This window comes from Vipera berus (assembly GCF_964194415.1).
Source record: "Vipera berus genome assembly, chromosome: W".
In the NCBI taxonomy this organism is placed as follows: Eukaryota; Metazoa; Chordata; class Lepidosauria; order Squamata; family Viperidae; genus Vipera; species Vipera berus.
The window spans coordinates 42,397,664-42,415,437 of NC_138210.1; the positions used below are offsets into that span (position 1 = coordinate 42,397,664).

The window sequence follows — 17,774 nt, forward strand, 5'->3', positions numbered from 1 at the left end:
TAACATCTTAAAGACATAACATCATGGTTAATATATTTTCAACCCAACATTGTAGGCTAACACCATATGCCTAACAACCATTGCCACCGCCTTCCATGCAAGCAAGTGAGCTGGGCAGGAGCCCAGGCGACACCAGAGCTTGCAGCTTTTCTGCAGTGCAGACCCGGGGGCTGCTTCGTTCCCACTTGGCCTCTTGCAGGACCCGGACTGCCTGCACTGGCTGGAAACGCGGTGCTTCTTTTTCCACAGCAGTGGAGCGCAGGCATCTTTGCCTCTGCTTTGTTCTGCTGGAGAAATCCCTGACTTTCAAGAGAGGCACAGGATGAGTCCTCGGGGAGGGCGCGCGCCGTCTGGCCACTTTGCTTTACCCTCCAGAAATCCAGGCACCTCGGGAAGAGGAGAGGGGGAAAAGTCTCGAACCCCGGGAGGCAACATGAGGGCCTACCTGCCAAGGGAATGGATGGCTCCGTCCCCATCAGGCTCATGTTTACTTGTGAAGTAAGAAGGGGGGGGAAGGGCGACATGGATCCCTCACAAGAAGAGCTCAGTCAATGACTCCCTGGGGAGGGCAGGGCCTCACTCTGCACCTGCGCTGTTCGCATGCCCTCGGTAGGGTTCCTGCAGGCTGCCACCAAGCAGCTTGTTTTCTGGCAGCAAATGCTGGGAAGGAGCAGAGGGGAGGTGGGGGGGCAGGAAGGCGATGCTGCGTACCACCAGCCAGGTGCTCGCATACCACCAGTGGTACGCGTACCACCGGTTGAAAAGCCCTGCGCTAGACCAGGGGTCGGCAACCTGAAACACTCAAAGAGCCACTTGGACCCGTTTCCCACACAAAACACTGGGAGCCACAAAAAAACAAATAGAGGCTGCACATCCACTTTCCCCCCTTTTTTCCCTATTTTTTTGCAACAACCAGTTTTGTTGTGATTCCATGCCAGCTTGTGATCCCGGCAGCTGAGTCTGGGGAATCTGAGGAGGAGGAGGGGGGGCCTGGGGAGCCATTGGAAGGCTCTGATGAGCTCCAAGACTTACATTCCAGTGAGGAGCCTGGCCCTTTCGCTCGTGCTCAGGATGAGACGCAGCTGTGTGGGGAGGCTGGGTCGGACACTGAGGACGCACAGCTGGAGGACATGAGAGATGTCTGCAAACAAAGACAGGCCAGAAGAGTAGGCCAGAGGGAGGCAATGGGGCGACTCTGGGGGAGAAGGCACTGAGTAGCCTTGAGGACTGAATTACAAAAAGGGAATATTTGGGTGGTGCTGGTTGCTGAAGGCAACCGTTACAAAGTACTTCATGGGATCATGTTCTGTTGGTATTGCCGGTGAATATTCTGTTTTGCATTGTGTTTCGTGTGGACAATTTTCTCCATTTGCATTGTGTTTTGTTTCCTTTGTTTTTGGACCATTTGGCAGGTTTGTTACCAATATTAAAAAGGGGTTTGTTTTCTTCTGAGTCTCCAGCCTACTTGTCAAAGGGGTTTTTGTCCTTGTGCATTTAACAAGGACGAACATAGGCTGGGACAGAACAGGTTTCCTCCCCGTGTATAAATCGTCAGCAGCCACCAAGGAAAAGCGGGGATTCTCGCAGGATGCCTGTCTGTGGGCAAACAGACGGCTGCGTAGATCCTATACAGGGACTGTAGCAGACATCCACATGTGTATGCGTGTCAGGTTTGGAAGCCTCCATTTAAGTCTGTGCGTGTGCACAGACATAGGCTGACTTAGGAGCGAAAGCACTGCTGGTAGATCTTGTGGGATTTTTGCATGCAGTTTACTTGTTGGGGGGGTGGAGGAGGAGGAAACGCAGAGCAGCCAGTCAGAGCCCAGATTGTTTGGAGAGAGAGAGAGAGAAGGGAAGCGCAAGCGCCTCTCTCTCTGTCTCTCTGCAAATGGCGGGGGACTGGGAGCTGCAGAAGGCTGAAAGAGCCACATGCAGCTCCAGAGCCACGGGTTGCCGACCCGTGCGCTAGAGAAAACAGACTTTCTCTCTCCGACTTTCTCTCATGGGAACCAAGGTCATCGGCTGCTCCTGACACTGCAGGCTGGGCATTTCACGAAAAGCCCACCAACAAGCTGAGTGGGAAACATAGTTGCTTGCATAGTTTTGGGGGTGGGATTTCTTAACTTTGTATTGGGGAATTGTTATGCATTTCTTCAGACTTGGTTTCTCTTTTGAAGTACCAATACTCTGTATCAATAAATATGTTCTTTGAGGAATTTGCAAGCCTCAGAGTTCTGCTTTATTTGTCCCTGTTGATTGGAACCTTGACACTAATATTACCCTAATACCCAAAGAAGACTCAAGAATTACAGACCAATATCTCTACTAAATGTGGATTATAAAGTCTTTGCTTCAATAATAGCAGAAAGACTAAAAAGATTCTTGAGTGAATTTATACATTCAGACCAAAATGGATTCTTACCAAAGAGTCAAATGAAGAATAATTTAAGAATGATTCTAGACGCATTGGAATATTACAAAACGCACCCAGGGAAACAAATGGCTTTGATCTTTTTAGACACACAGAAAGCTTTTGATAATGTTAATTGACTATTTATGGTTCAAGAACTAAATTACATGGACTTTGGAGAAATTTTTAGGAATATAATTCAAACAATTTATCATAGAGAAATGGCTAAAATGTGAATGGAGATTTCATGGAGAGCTTCAATATTAAAAAAGGCACAAGACAAGGGTGCCCATTATCCCCATTATCCCTGAAGGGATCTTATTGTGCTTATGATTTTATTATGCTTAAGCTTGATATTAGTAGTTTTATTTTGTAGCTATTTTATATACATTTTTATATGTAAGCAGCTTTATAGATAGAAGCGAGTGTTTTGTGTATATTGAAAAAGTAAATGTCTCACGCTAAATATACAGGAGATTGCTTACATGAAAGGAGCAAGGTAAGATTCAGTGATCCAGGAAATAGGGAGGGGGAAGGTGAGTTAGCCTGGAGTAATGTGTATGAGTTATCACCTTGGAATTTTTCTGTGCTTCCTTGCTCCTGGTACAGAGACTTGAATCTCTCTGTTCTGGAAAGGTATAAAAAGTGGAAGAAGTCTCTTCTGGGTGTGCCTTCATCCCTCTAAGGTCTAAGCAGCCACTAACAGGGAAAAGGTTACCCAGCTCTGTCTTGGCCAAAATAAAGTTGTTTTCTTTGCTGAAACCTCAGCTCAGGAGATTCTTTGGCTCTTCAAAATTCCTGAGTAGGCCAGAGGAGTTTGTGAAGCTAAGCGGAAAACCTTACATCCCTGTTATTATTTATTCTAACCCTGGAAATGTTGAATAGAAATGTTAGACAGGACCCAGAAATTAAAGGAATGGATATAAAAGATGAAAAGTACAAACTACAAGCATTTGCGGATGACTTGGTATTTATATGGAGGATCCATTAGAGACAAGTCCTAAATTATTAGCAAAGATTGAAGAATTTGGAGAAGTAGCAGGACTGAAAATCAATACAGAAAAGACTAAAGTTATAGTTAAAAATCTTACAGATAAACAAACAAAAAACAACAACTATCAGAAAAAACAGACCAAGTAGTTAAGAAAGTCAAATATTTGGGGATATATCTAACAGCAAGGTGTGCAACAATAAAAGAAAATAATTATGTAAAATTATTAACAAATAAAACTAGATTTGGAAAAATGGAAAAATCTACAACTTATCAATCTTGGGAAGAATAGCGACTGTGAAAATGAACATTTTACCAAAACTACTCTTTTTATTTCAAACAATACCGATAAACATTGACAATTTTTTTGATGAATTATATACATCGATACTGAAATTTATCTGGAAGGGAAAAAAGCTAGAATCAGATTGAAAATGTTACAAGAAGCAAAAGAAAATGGAGGCTTTGGGCTACCAGACTGGGTTTTGTACTATCAAGCAGCTGCACTAACATGGTTAAAAGAATGGATAACCCTTAGAAACAAGACTATTATACCTAAAAGGGCATGACCTACAATTTGGATGGCGTGCTTTTCTATGGTATGGGAAGAACAAAATTCTTGGTGGAGCAGTGGGCTAATGCCTCCTTAAGTAACACCAGCTGCCTGCAATTAGTGCAGGTTCACGTCCCACCAGGCTCAAGGTTGACTCAGCCTTCCATCCTTCCGAGGTAGGTAAAATGAGGACCCAGATTGTTGGGGGCAATAAGCTGACATTGTAATAATGCCGCTTGGGGGGGGGGCGAAAGCCCTAATAAGCAGGCATATACATAGAATGAAGGCTATTGCTAAGCACATTGATTTGTGCTTTAGATTGTAAGCCGCCCTGAGTCTTCGGAGAAGGGCAGGATATAAATGGGATTAAAAAAAAAATCAGAAATACTTTCAAAACCATTATGTAAGAAATGCATTGCTTTTGACATGGGAAAAAGGTGAAAATCGAGAACTTACATGAAAATACGAGGATGGATTTCGATAATGGAGGCATTTGTACACACAAATTTAATTAATTATGAGAAACTTGTGACTTATAAAGATATTGTGAATACTGATGGGAAACTACAAACTAAACAAGAATTGGAAGAACAGGGCATAGAGCTATCATGGTGGCCACATTTGCAAATGCAAATGAGATATGAGAAAGATGCAAAAATATATGATTTTTACAAAGATCAAACAGCATTTGACCAGATACTATTGTCATCAAATGACAAATTGATTAAGAAACTGTACAGTTTTCTGTTAAACCTAGAGATGGAAGATGAACAAGTTAAAGAAATAATGATAACTTGGGCGAAAAAATTGGGGCCCAATGTAGAGTTAGAAAAATGGCAAAACCTATGGGAAAGAAACTAAAATAACAAGGGCAGCTACTTATAAAGAAAATCTATATAAAATGTTCTATAGATGGCATTTACCACCTGCAAGATTAGCAAACATGTTTAAAAATATGTCTAGCAATTGTTGGAAATGCAGACAAAATCCAGGCACTGTTACCATCTTTGGTGGACATGCTCTAAAGCAAAGAACTTTTGGTCAAAAATACATATGTGGCTAGAGAAGATGATAGGAGCACATGTAGACTATAAACCAGAACTATTTCTTTTAGGTATAATTTCAGAAAATTATGATAAAGAATGTGTATACTTAATATTACATGTATTAACAGCAGCGACAATTACATTTGCTCAATATTGGAAAAATGAAGAAATACCATCTGAAGAAGATATAATTAAGAAAATCTTGGGCTGTGCAGAAATGGACAGGCTCACATTGAAAATGAAGGGGAAGTGAAGGGGATTACTTTCAAACATGGGTAAATTTTTATAAATGGTTAGAAAAATGGAATAAAGGGTAGGAATGGAAATTGTACTACTATTAATATCAAACATGTAAACCCAGACATGTTGCTTACTAAATACTAAAGATTGTTATTATAAACAAATAAAATATACATACAAAAAAAGTCAAATGCTTCCAAACTGTATAAAACAGGAATGGCTATGTTCTCTTAATATATGTATAGGTTATTTAGCTGCGATTAATCAAGCAATATAAATTGGGGTGTGTGTGTTCTGGCCCCCAAAATACCATGAATTGGCTAAACTAAGCTAAAACATGGGATTGCGATTTTACAGCCAGCATGTCGTGGGAATTGTGGGAAGTCAGCTCCCCAGAGAGGGTAATATTAGAAGGGCAGCAAAACACATTTCCTAAAAAGAAGTTAAAGAGGCAGAAAAGCATGCCCAGTTTTTCTTAATAGCCCCAAGTCTCCTTCCCCCAAGCAGAAACCAACTCTATAGAAATGCAGATGTAAACCATTCAGGAAGGCTGAAGCTAAGAAGACTTCAGACATCTAAAATCTACATACCCGGGCCCCAGGGAGGTGGGCTGGGACATACAACCAGCAAGAATCCTAGAGGGGCACACCTAGGCTCAGGACAGAATACCTGACAAAGGAAATACAAAGCTTGAAACAGGAAATAACTCCAGACAATAGAGTCCGGGGGGGGGGGGGTATAAAAACTCACTACCCACATGTGGTCACTCTCTTTTTTCTGTTGGATCCATCTTTCTGTCTGGCTTTCCTCTGCAATAAACTACAACCTTCTTCCCAAAGCAGTTGCCATGTTTATTCCCCGCTTGGAGGAACCATGATGAAGACTTTTCTTCCAACAGAATATAACCAAATACATGGGATTAGAGAAGCGATTTCCTTTCTAAAATCAAGAGCGTCGGACATTTCACAAGGATACACTCCGTTGATAAAAGGCAAAGTTACTACTTAAAGGGGGGGAGCTGTGGCGTCCCCTCGCCCTTCCCCGCTAGGCTCCAGTTCTCGCGATAGACGCTCCAGGGCTGTACATACTCGACTCGGAATACGAATGGCAACGCCCCTCCGGTTGCACCTCCGCCGCCATACATCACTCTCAAGTCCCTTCCCTCATCAAAAGCAAGCTAATGCACGCTTCTCCTTGCAACAAGTTCTCCCGCTAAGAAAGGAACACAGAAACGCGCAGCAGAAAGATCCAGGGAAAGAACACATTTATCTCCCGCCTTAATTAACTGTCCCTTCTCCGTTCCTCCATTTTTGCACGCCATTCTATAGGCGTCCTCAGCACAATCGCGCACCCACCACCACCACCAAACACCCCAACATATAAGCCTCCTCTTGCGCGGAGTACCAACCACAGGCGAGAAGATCTGCCCTTCCAGAAACAACTCTCGCCAGTACTACAGATAACGGGGACAGGAGAATTAAAAACCCTCAGCAAAAGCATGGTCGCATCCCCGCCCCGTTGCAAGCCTTTTCCTCCCTTGTAGAAAAAAGCCAGTATTCCTCTTTATCATCTACCCCCAGAAAGCGTTCCCCGAGCTTGCCACCTTCAGGTCTCTTACCTTGCACATCCTTGTTGCCAGCCGAGATGGGCTCGACTTTGATGCACTCCTTGCAGACGGTGTGGAGACAAGGGAGGAGCCGTGGATCGCGCTCGGAGCGGAGCCGCTCTCGGCACACGCCACATTTCTCTAGCAAGTCGATACCTTCCACGTTGAGAGGGGCGGAGGAGCGCTGCTTGTCCCCGGCGGCACGGCCTCCGGCAGCTTCCGCCAACCCAGAGGCCGCCATCACCGTCCCGGAGGTGCTACTGCTGTTCCTTCTGCTACGACCGCCGCCACCGAGAAAATAGGTGCGTGCAGGCCTGAACCTCGCGAGTCTTGGAACCGTTGCTGCCTCAACAGCCAGGCACGCGAGGTCCCTAGACAACGAAAGCAGCGCACGCAACTCACCCTCAGAGGGTGGCCTAACTCTTTCCCCGCTTACTCGCTTCGGCGCCCCTCCTTCGAATGTACCGCCCACTTCGCGGATTGAAGCACGAGTAATTGAGGGGGAAGCAGAGGGAAAAAAGGGGCAAGCTATTTGGAATGTTTTTCTGACTCACTTTTTTCTGCCCAGTTAGATCGTATCTTCAGAGAGTTACTGATAGACATTTAATCCAACCAATCGTTGAAGTTTTCGGGTTTTTTAAGGAAGGTTCAATTAAAAAAAGAGAAAAAGATAATTGTCCAATGGAATTCGGTTACAATTGATTAGATTTTATCGGAGAACACATCAGGAACAGAAAAGTTCAAGGTCGACCCTTTTCCTAAGGGGCGGATCAAAGGAAAGAATATTTAAGAGGTTGAAACCAGGGCAACCCGGAATTCACCCGGGTTGAAAGAGAGCGGGGCTTGGGATTGGCGGGAAAATAGCCAGTAACGGTCTTAAACTGAGAAGCTACCTGGATGATCGAGCCAATCATTTCCGTTACTCTGTGTTGCTGCCCAAGCGAATTCCTTTTCATTCATTCATTGGCATCCTTCAGTTTCGAGAGACTATGGTATCGTGCTCTGGAAAGAGGTCCTAAAGCAGCATCTGGTGTGGCTAAAAAGGCCAATTCGAGAGTGGCAGTCCGACACTGAGGGCAGATACAATCTGTCCCCTGTCCAGCCCCCAGATTTCGCTGGTTCCGGGACTGCCTCTTTGCCTCAGCTTGCTGCACAAGTGTGTCTTCGAATTGGAGAAGGCCATGCTGCATCTTTAGCCTCCAAGCTGAGCGTCCTTTTAGCCTCCAATTGATAGTAATAACAGAAGTTTAAAAATAAAATGATTATTTAAACCCATTCCTATCCTATGTTTCCTGGAAGAGAAAGGGAGGGAATGTATTGCTTCCTCTGTATAATCCTTTACTATTGTTTATTGCTCTTTGATCTGTATAACCTTTTATTACCATTGTAGACTGATGTTAGTTCTTAGGAAGTACTTAGCAAAACAAAAGTAAACCAAAGGGGAGGGGGGTTTGATGTACTCTGGTTAGGCGATCCGGACAAGAATGTAACCTTTGAAGTCTTTCAAATGGACTGAAAGGGAGGGGAAAGGGGGAATGCTATGGATTTGAACATTTGGGTGTGCTCTCTGTTTTTAGATGCTTCCTGTTGAAGTATCTCTTAGAGATCCACCGCACTTTGCAAAATGCTTTTTCTATTTTCTGCAGAATAAACTTTTTTCTTACCAATCCAATTTTGTTAGTGTTTTAAACACATTTCTAACAAATTGGCGCCCAACGTGGGGCATAGGGCGTTTGTTGCTGCATCTTCGGGAGGCGAAATCAGCTGAGGAAGGCATGCCCTATTGCAGGGGTGTCAAACTCAATTTCATTGAGGGTCGCATCAGCATTGCGGTTGCCCTCAGGGGGTTGGGTGGGTGTGGCCTGGGTGGTCGTGGCTAAAGTGTGTATGGCCTACTGGGTGGGCATGGCCAGCTCTACATTGTTCACATCAAGGGTGCCTATGGGGGCCTGGCCAGGAGTGGGACAGATCTGAGGGTCTCTGGCAGTGTTCTGAACCAGCCCTCCTCTGGCCTTGTAAAGGCAAACCCCTATTTAGAAAGAAGAGACTGGAGAGCGTCCAAGGCTAAAAGGCATCCGCCAAGATTTATTACGCAGTTAACAAAAACACTAGAGCTTGTCTTCTCAAGCGGAAAAGTTGCTTTCAGCAACCAGCCCCTCCCCAAACACTCCTTTTATAGAGAGCTCAGGGCGTGGTCTCCCTGTGCCTCCTCCCGAGGAGTCCCACATTCTTTCTTTGTTTGTTCCTGCTCGACTGCCTCCTGCGTCGGGCGTCCTTGAACAGGGCCAGCTGTGGGTCATCATCTTCCGCACTATCGGGCTCACGCAGCTGAGAAGAGGGCCCCGGCTGGGAACTCTGCCAAGCCTCCACGCCATCATCAACCGGTTCGTCTCCCACACGGTCCTCCTCCCCCTCATCTGAGTCATCCGACACATCTGAGCCGGCTGCCGAAACCACAGGCTGGCCCTGAGTCACAACACTATCCCGCACCGCAGGGCCCTTCCCCCGGGTCTGCCGATCCGGATGCGGTCGGGATGGGAACTGTTCGTGAAACGCAGTCACCAACGCAGGGGCATGAACGGCGGTCGCGTCTTCCCATGTGAAGTCCTCCGGCCCGTACCCTTTCCACTCGATCAGGTACTGGAAGCGACCTTTCAGCCAGCGGGAATCCCTGATGCTGGCGACCTCATACTCGGGGGTGCTGCCTCCATCACGAGTTCCTGATGGGGGAGGTTCCGCTTGGCGAAGTGGACAGGCCGGTTGTTCGGGGACCAACAAGGACCGATGGAATACGGGGTGCACGCGCAGGGAACGTGGCAGAGTTAAACGATAGGCGACCGGATTGATGACGGCCTCGACTGGGAACGGTCCAAGGTAACGGTGGTCCAGCTTCCTCGCCGGCCGAGTGGATGGTAGGTTCCTGGTGGACAGCCAGACCCGATCCCCCACCGATAGTGGAGGCGTATCCCTTCTCGACCGATCGGCGAACCTCTTGTAGTCGGCCTTGGCCTTCTCCAGCTGCCGTCGCACCAACCGATGGATCGCCTGTAACTCCGCCATAAATTCGTTCGCTGCCGGCTCCAATGAGTCCACGGGAGAAAGGGGGAAAAACCGGGGGTGATAACCCACGTTGGCCAAGAACGGTGTCATCTGCGTGGAGGTGTGCTGCGAGTTGTTAAAGGCAAACTCGGCTATGGCCAAATAGTCCACCCAATTGTCCTGCTGCAGGTTAACGTAGCAGCGCAGATACTGCTCTAAGATGCCGATGACCTTCTCGGTACCCCCGTCGGTCTGAGGATGATGCGCGGACGAGAGGCAAACCTTAATGTCCAACGCCCGCATCAACTCCTGCCAGAAGCGGGCTGTAAACTGGGCCCCCCTATCGGAGACGACTCTATCGGGAAGGCCATGCAGCCGGAACACCTGTTGGATGAACATGCGACTAGTGGCGCGAGCTGACGGTAAGCCGCGACAGGGGATGAAGTGCGCCATCTTGGTCAACATGTCCACCACCACAAACACTGTCGTGAAGCCGGAGGATGGGGGTAGATCCGTCAGAAAGTCCATGGACACAGCCCCCCAGGGTCTCTTGGGTGTTGGCAAGGGCTGCAGTAAACCAGGCGGGGCCCCTGTCGCTGACTTGGCCTGCCTGCAAGGAATGCAGGAGGTGACATAAGACTGGACATCGTGTCGGACTCGGGGCCACCAGAAGGTACGGGAGACCAGGTTCAGAGTCTTGAACAGGCCAAAATGCCCCGCAGCCGGGTTATCATGACACTGGCTGAGGACGAGTCCCCTGAGTGGCCCTCCTGGAACATAGAGCCGGTCACGATAATACAGGAGTCCATCCGCGACCGACCAAGGCGAATCTGGCCCCACCTCTTCCTTCCGCTGAGCCACCCACGCCTCCTGCTGCTGCGCCTCCCGGATCCGAGCCCGTATATCCACCGGCTCCCGCACCGCAGCAAAAGACTCGACGGGGATCACTGTCCTGGGCGGAAGCTTGTCTTCCGCTCGGGTGTATTCGGGCTTTCTGGACAGAGCATCCGCTCTCTGGTTGTGCCCGCTTGGTATGTACCGCACCCGGAAGTCAAACCTCGCAAAGAAGAGGGACCACCGGATCTGGCGTTGATTCAAATTCCGAGCGGTCTGCAGGCTTTCCAGATTCTTGTGGTCCGTCCGGACCTCGATCTGATGCCGCGCCCCCTCCAGATGATGCCTCCAAGCCTCGAACGCCGCCTTGATGGCCAGCAGCTCCTTCTCCCAGATGGTATAGTTGCGCTCCGAGGGGTTCAATTTCCGAGAGTGATACGCGCAAGGGAAAAGGGTACCGCTGGGCGTCGTTGCCTGGAGTAACACGGCCCCAATGGCAATGTCGGAGGCGTCCGCCTCCACGACAAACGGCCGTTGCGGGTCGGGATGTTTCAAGATGGGCTCCTTCATGAAGGCGTCCTTCAAAGCCTGGAACGCCTGTTGTTCGGGGGCGTTCCACTGGAACCGAGTCTTCTTCTGCAGGAGCCGGGTGAGGGGGGCTGTCAAGGCAGCAAAGCCAGGGATGAATGTCCGATAGTAGTTGGCAAATCCAAGGAGTCGCTGAACGTCCTTCACGCGACGCGGGGGTTGCCAACTCTGCAACGACTCGACTTTACTCGGCTCCATGGCGATGCCCTCAGGAGAAATGCGGTGACCCAGGAAATCGATGGTCACCTGGTAGAACTGGCACTTCTCCAACTTGGCAAACAGCCGATGTTCCCGGAGGCGCTGCAGGACCTGACGGAGATGCTGATGATGCGCTTCACGCGACGGGGAGTAAATCAGGATGTCGTCCAGGTAAATCACGACAAACTGGTCCAACAGATCCCGAAAGATATCGTTCATAAAATGCTGAAACACAGCGGGGGCGTTGGTCAGGCCAAACGGCATCACCGTGTACTCGAAATGTCCATAGCGAGTACCAAACGCCGTCTTCCACTCATCACCCGGCCGAACCCTGACGAGGTTGTAAGCTCCACGCAGGTCCAGTTTCGTGAAGATCTTAGCCTCCCGGAGTCGGTCCAAGAGCTCGGGGATGAGGGGCAGCGGGTAGCGGTTACGCACCGTGATGGCGTTGAGTTTCCGGTAGTCACAGCAAAGCCGTAACTCGCCCGACTTCTTTTTGACGAAGAGCACGGGCGCAGACACTGGCGAGGACGAGGGCCGGATGAAACCACGAGCCAAATTCTTTGTCAGGAAGTCCCGCAATGCAGCCAACTCGGGCTCCGACATGGAGTACAAACGCCCCACTGGGAGAGGCGCATCAGGGACTAGATCAATGGAACAGTCATAGGGCCTGTGCGGGGGTAATTGGTCCGCCTCTGACTCGCTGAACACATCAGCAAAGTCGGACAGTTCGGGAGGCAAGGAAACCCCTGAGGAACCCTCCACCTGGCCGGCACAGATATGGCGGGTGTGGTCCACGCACTGCAAACTTGGGAAGGTGACCAAGTTCTGAGACCAATAGATCTGTGGATCATGCGCCCGGAGCCACGCCAGTCCCAAGACCACGGGGAAGTGCAGATCCGAAGTGACGTAAAACTGAATGGCCTCCACATGGGTACTGATGGCCATACACACGGGTTGCGTGGCGGCCGTAATAGGCCCGGACAGGAGCACTCGACCATCGATGGTCTCCACAAGCATGGGCGGATCCACTGGACACTGGGGAACAGCCCATTTGGCCACAAAGGCCGAATCCATAAAGTTAGTGGTAGCCCCAGAGTCAATTAAGGCATGGACTGGAATCCCCTCTGGTTTGCCAGGAAGGATCAGTCGTGCCTCCAGAATCAAATGCCGTGGAGGTTCACAGGCACCGTCGGAACGGCGTCGCTCGGCGTGGTCGTTGTGGGTCGCCCGATCTTTCACACCGTCTAGATCGGGCTCGGGCCGTTTCCCGATAGCAAAGCAGGGGACTTTCTCGGGGCAGGCTTGGTCACTGACGCCCGCTGACGCTTCTTCGGGCAAGAAGGGTCCCCACAGTAAAAACACAACCCCTCCGATCGTCGTCTGTCCATTTCCGTCACCGATAGACGGGACCTGGCGGCACTCAGCTCCATTGGCTCCTCCCTCTGGACTGGGGGCTCACGCACAACAGGGGCGGCAGGGGTCTGTGGGGTGGCACGGCGACTCTTACGCTGCTGCAGCCGGGCATCGATCCGCAGACAAAGATGGATCAGCCCATTCAGGTCTGAGGGAATGTCCACGCGGGCCAGCTCATCCAACATCTCCTCTGACAAGCCATCCTGAAAGGCATCCACGAGCGCAGCCTCATTCCAGGCGGAATCCTGGCTAAGCAGCCGGAAATCGCTGATATAGGCCTGTAGAGGGCGCTGACCCTGCCTCAAAGCTTTCAGGCGTCGGGTGGCAGTCTGCGCCTTAATCGGGTCCTCGTACATGAGGCGCATATGGTCACAAAACCCCCCAAAGTTATCCAACAAAGGGCTAGGCTGTGCCAACAGAGGCGTGCCCCAACGAGCTGCATCTCCCGACAGAAGGCTCAACATGAATCCCACCTTATCTCGGTCAGTGGGGAAATCAGCTGCTCTCACGCTGATATAAAGCTGGCATTGTCCCAGGAAGGCAGGAAACTGTTCTGGTTTACCAGCAAATTTATCCGGCATAGCTATCTGACATTTCCTCCTGGGTGGGGGTGCAGCATGTACCTGAGCTTGCAGTTGTGCCACCTGAGCTGCCAGCAAAGTGAGTTGCTGGGTGAGCTGGGCATTCTCGGCAAGAAGCTGCTCCATCGTAGTAATAAGGGGTGGGTGGCTGAAAGCAAACTGTTCTGAACCAGCCCTCCTCTGGCCTTGTAAAGGCAAACCCCTATTTAGAAAGAAGAGACTGGAGAGCGTCCAAGGCTAAAAGGCATCCGCCAGGATTTATTACGCAGTTAACAAAAACACTAGAGCTTGTCTTCTCAAGCGGAAAAGTTGCTTTCAGCAACCAGCCCCTCCCCAAACACTCCTTTTATAGAGAGCTCAGGGCGTGGTCTCCCTGTGCCTCCTCCCGAGGAGTCCCACATTCTTTCTTTGTTTGTTCCTGCTCGACTGCCTCCTGTGTCGGGCGTCCTTGAACAGGGCCAGCTGTGGGTCATCATCTTCCGCACTATCGGGCTCACGCAGCTGAGAAGAGGGCCCCGGCTGGGAACTCTGCCAAGCCTCCACGCCATCATCAACCGGTTCGTCTCCCACACGGTCCTCCTCCCCCTCATCTGAGTCATCCGACACATCTGAGCCGGCTGCCGAAACCACAGGCTGGCCCTGAGTCACAACAGGCAGGAGGAGGGTCTCTGGGCCAGGGCCAAGGCAGTGGGGGCCGTTCCCTCACTGTTTCCAGGATGGCTTCGTGAGCCACATGAAACCACTTCATGGGCCGGATCTGGCCTTGTGTTTGACATGTCTGCCCTATTGATTTTAAAGGAAAATAAATAAAGGTTATTCTTTTATAAATTGTATAAAATGTAACACCAACGAATTGTATCAAATGTAACACTAAGATGTGGGGCTATCTATTTCCTGCTCAGACAGAGAACTCACAAATGGTAATCAAAGTTCTTTTGAAATGTTAAAAAGCTTCAAAGAAGATAGGAACATCCCAAGGTTGCAAGTAAACAAGATAAGATAGTGACGGATGTAAGGAAGTTGTTACAAAGTTCTTTTGAAATGTTAAAAAGCTTCAAAGAAGATCTTTTAGAAATGTAAATGACTTCAAAGACTAACTTAAGTTTCTTTTTTTATTGAAAAGTTTTACAGTACATTTTTGAATACAAAACCCCTCCCATCCCCCTCCCCTCTCCCCAAACCTCCCCAACTCTCCCCTCCCCTCCCCCCCTCCCCGACTTCCCAGAGCTAAATACAGGATATAAAAATACAAACAAACATAATCTAAAATATGCAAACAACAATAAAATATTAAATTCTATCGCACTTTAACTCTTAATAAAATAACTACAAGCTAGTTATACATCATATAAATCCACTACTTATTCAAATGCTAAGTGAAACTTTTTAGTCCCATATTTATTCTGGATATAATCAATCCATCTTCTCCACACCACAATATATCTCTGTTGCGATTGGTCTTTAAAATACGCTGAAATCTTTGCAATTTCCGCCAAATTGGAAACTTTTAAAGTCCATTCTTCTATAGTCGGCAGTTCTTCCTTCTTCCAATATTGCGCTACTAAAAGTCTCGCTGCTGTAATTAAATTCAACATCAACTTAGTGTCCACAACGGTAGTATCTGTGATAATACCCAATAAAAACAGTTGCGGACAAAACTTTATCCTTATCTTGAATATTTTTTGCATATTCCACCAAATTTTAATCCAAAAAGCTTTAACCCTTTTACAAGTCCACCATATATGAAAATACGTTGCATCCTCACAACCACACCTCCAACATTTGGGCTGGCAGTTCGGATACATACTTGCTAAGTTTTTAGGATCTAAGTGCCACCTGTAAAACATTTTGTAAAAGTTCTCTCTTAAGTTTTGGGCCTGTGTAAATTTTACATTTCTCACCCAGATCTTTTCCCAAGTATCCATTGTAATAACTTCTTGAAAATTCTGAGCCCACTTTATCATACAATCTTTAACAAGTTCCGTCTCTGAATCAATTTCTATCAATGCACGATATATCCGTTTGATATGTGCTTGACCTTGATCTCTAATTTGCTTTACCAAATTTTCATCAATCATTGAAAAACCAGTTTTCTGGTCCTCTTTCCACCTAGCCTGTAATTGCCCATACTGAAACCAGGTTTGTACAATCTTTTCTTCTTTTAAAATATTATATGACTTTAATTGCCATACATTCCTCTCAAAACTTAAAATTTCCTTATATGTAATCACATCATGTTTAAATCCAACATTTATATTTTCTATTGCATCTTTAGGTATTGCCCAGATAGGTATCTTATAATTTAACTTGTGTCTGTACTTTTTCCAAACTCGCAACAGAGCATGTCTTAAAATATGTACCTTGAACACATTATCCACCTTCTTATCATACAATAAATATGCATGCCATCCAAATAGCAAATCATGACCCTCAAGATTTAATAATCTCGCTTGTGTTAAATTAAACCAGTCACTTATCGCTGACAAAGCAGCAGCTTCATAATATAATTTGAAATTAGGCATTTTAAGACCACCTATTTCACGTGTATTTATTTATTTATTTATTTATTATATTTTTATACCGGCCTTCTCCCGAAGGACTCAGGGCGGTGTACAGGGCAATAAATATAAAAAACGAAATACAAAAGTTAAAAAATGATTAAATATTTAGCCCAAGTTTAAAACAGTATTAAAAACATATTAAAACCCCAACCCTAACCCATCAGACCAGGTCAGATTGCTCAAATAAATAAGTTTGTAGATCGCGCCGGAAGGAGCGAAGGTCGGGGGCCATCCGGAGCTCAACCGGCAGGCAGTTCCACAGGTCTGGTGCGCCCACAGAGAACGCCCTCCCCCTGGGGGCCACCAATCGACATTCTTTGATCGGAGGCACCCTGAGGAGGCCCTCTCTGTGGGAGCGCACTGGATGGAAGGAAGTTGACGCCGGCCGCAGGTGTTGCCGTAGGTAATCCGGACCCATGCCATGTAGCGCTTTGTAAGTCATTACCAACACCTTGAATCTCACCCGGAGGACAACCGGCAGCCAATGCAGCTCGCGGAGCAAAGGTGTAACATGGGAGTATCGGGAGACTCCCAGCACAACTCGCGCGGCTGCATTCTGCACCAGTTGGAGCCTCCGAGTGGACTTCAAGGGCAGCCCCATTACAGTAGTCTAGACAAGAGGTCACGAGCGCATGAGTGACTGTACGCAAGGCATCCCGGTCCAGATAGGGTCGCAACTGGCGCACCAGGCGAACCTGGGCAAAGGCCCCCCTAGTCACAGCTCCAATATGCTCTTCCAAAGAGAGCTGTGAGTCTAGAAGGACCCCCAAGTTGCACGCCCTATCTACGGGGGGTAATAGCTCACCCCCCATGGCAAGAGATGGAATAATCGGAATTTCCCGGGATGCCGGCACGAACAGCCACTCAGTCTTGTCAGGGTTGAGCCGAAGCCTGTTCCTCCCCATCCAGACCCGGACCGCCTCCAGGCAACGGGACATCACGTCGAGGGCATCACTGGGGTGGTTTGGGGTCGAAATAAAAAGCTGGGTATCATCAGCATACTGATGATACCCAACTCCAGAACCACGAATGATCTCACCCAGCGGCTTCATATAGATGTTGAACAGGAGCGGCGAGAGGACCGATCCCTGAGGAACTCCACAAATGAGAGGCCTCAAGGTCGACCTCTGCCCCCCTGCCAACACCGACTGCGAACGTCCCAGAAGGTAGGAGGAGAACCACTGAAAAACTGTGCCTCCCACTCCCAACCCCCTGAGACGTCGCAGCAAAATACCATGGTCGATGGTATCAAAAGCCGCTGAGAGGTCTAAAAGGACTAGGACAGAGGAGCAACCCCTGTCCCGAGCCCGCCAGAGATCATTCACCAGCGCAACCAATGCCGTCTCCGTGCTGTACCCGGGCCTGAAGCCCGATTGGTACGGGTCTAGATAATCAGCTTCATCCAAGAACAAAGGGAGCTGCTGCGCCACCACGCTCTCAACAACCTTCGCCAGAAAGCGAAGGTTGGAGACCGGACGGAAGTTGTTTAATATTACTGGGTCCAAGGCAGGCTTCTTGAGGAGGGGTCTCACCACCGCCTCCTTCAAGGCGGCGGGAAAGCTACCCTCACTCAAAGAGGCAGTAATCACTGCCTGGAGCCAGCCTCGTGTCCCATCCCGGGCCGCATAAATCAGCCAGGAGGGACACGGGTCCAACAAACACGTGGTGGAGCTCAGCTTCCCCATGATCCTGTCCACTTCTTCAGGAGTCA

General features: G+C 48.4%; 1 protein-coding gene across 1 annotated transcript in view; it reads right to left on the reverse strand.

The window, feature by feature from the left end:
* The window catches only part of LOC308676262 (transcription intermediary factor 1-beta-like), a gene marked incomplete at its 5' end in the record, with an annotated part of 73,734 nt that extends 66,647 nt beyond the window's left edge, over positions 1-7,087 (reverse strand). Inside the window, one exon of the mRNA XM_081342076.1 lies at positions 6,859-7,087. Coding sequence (XP_081198202.1) covers positions 6,859-7,087 — 229 coding nt within the window. The remainder of the gene's footprint in view (positions 1-6,858) is intronic.
* Between the last annotated feature and the right edge of the window lie 10,687 nt (positions 7,088-17,774).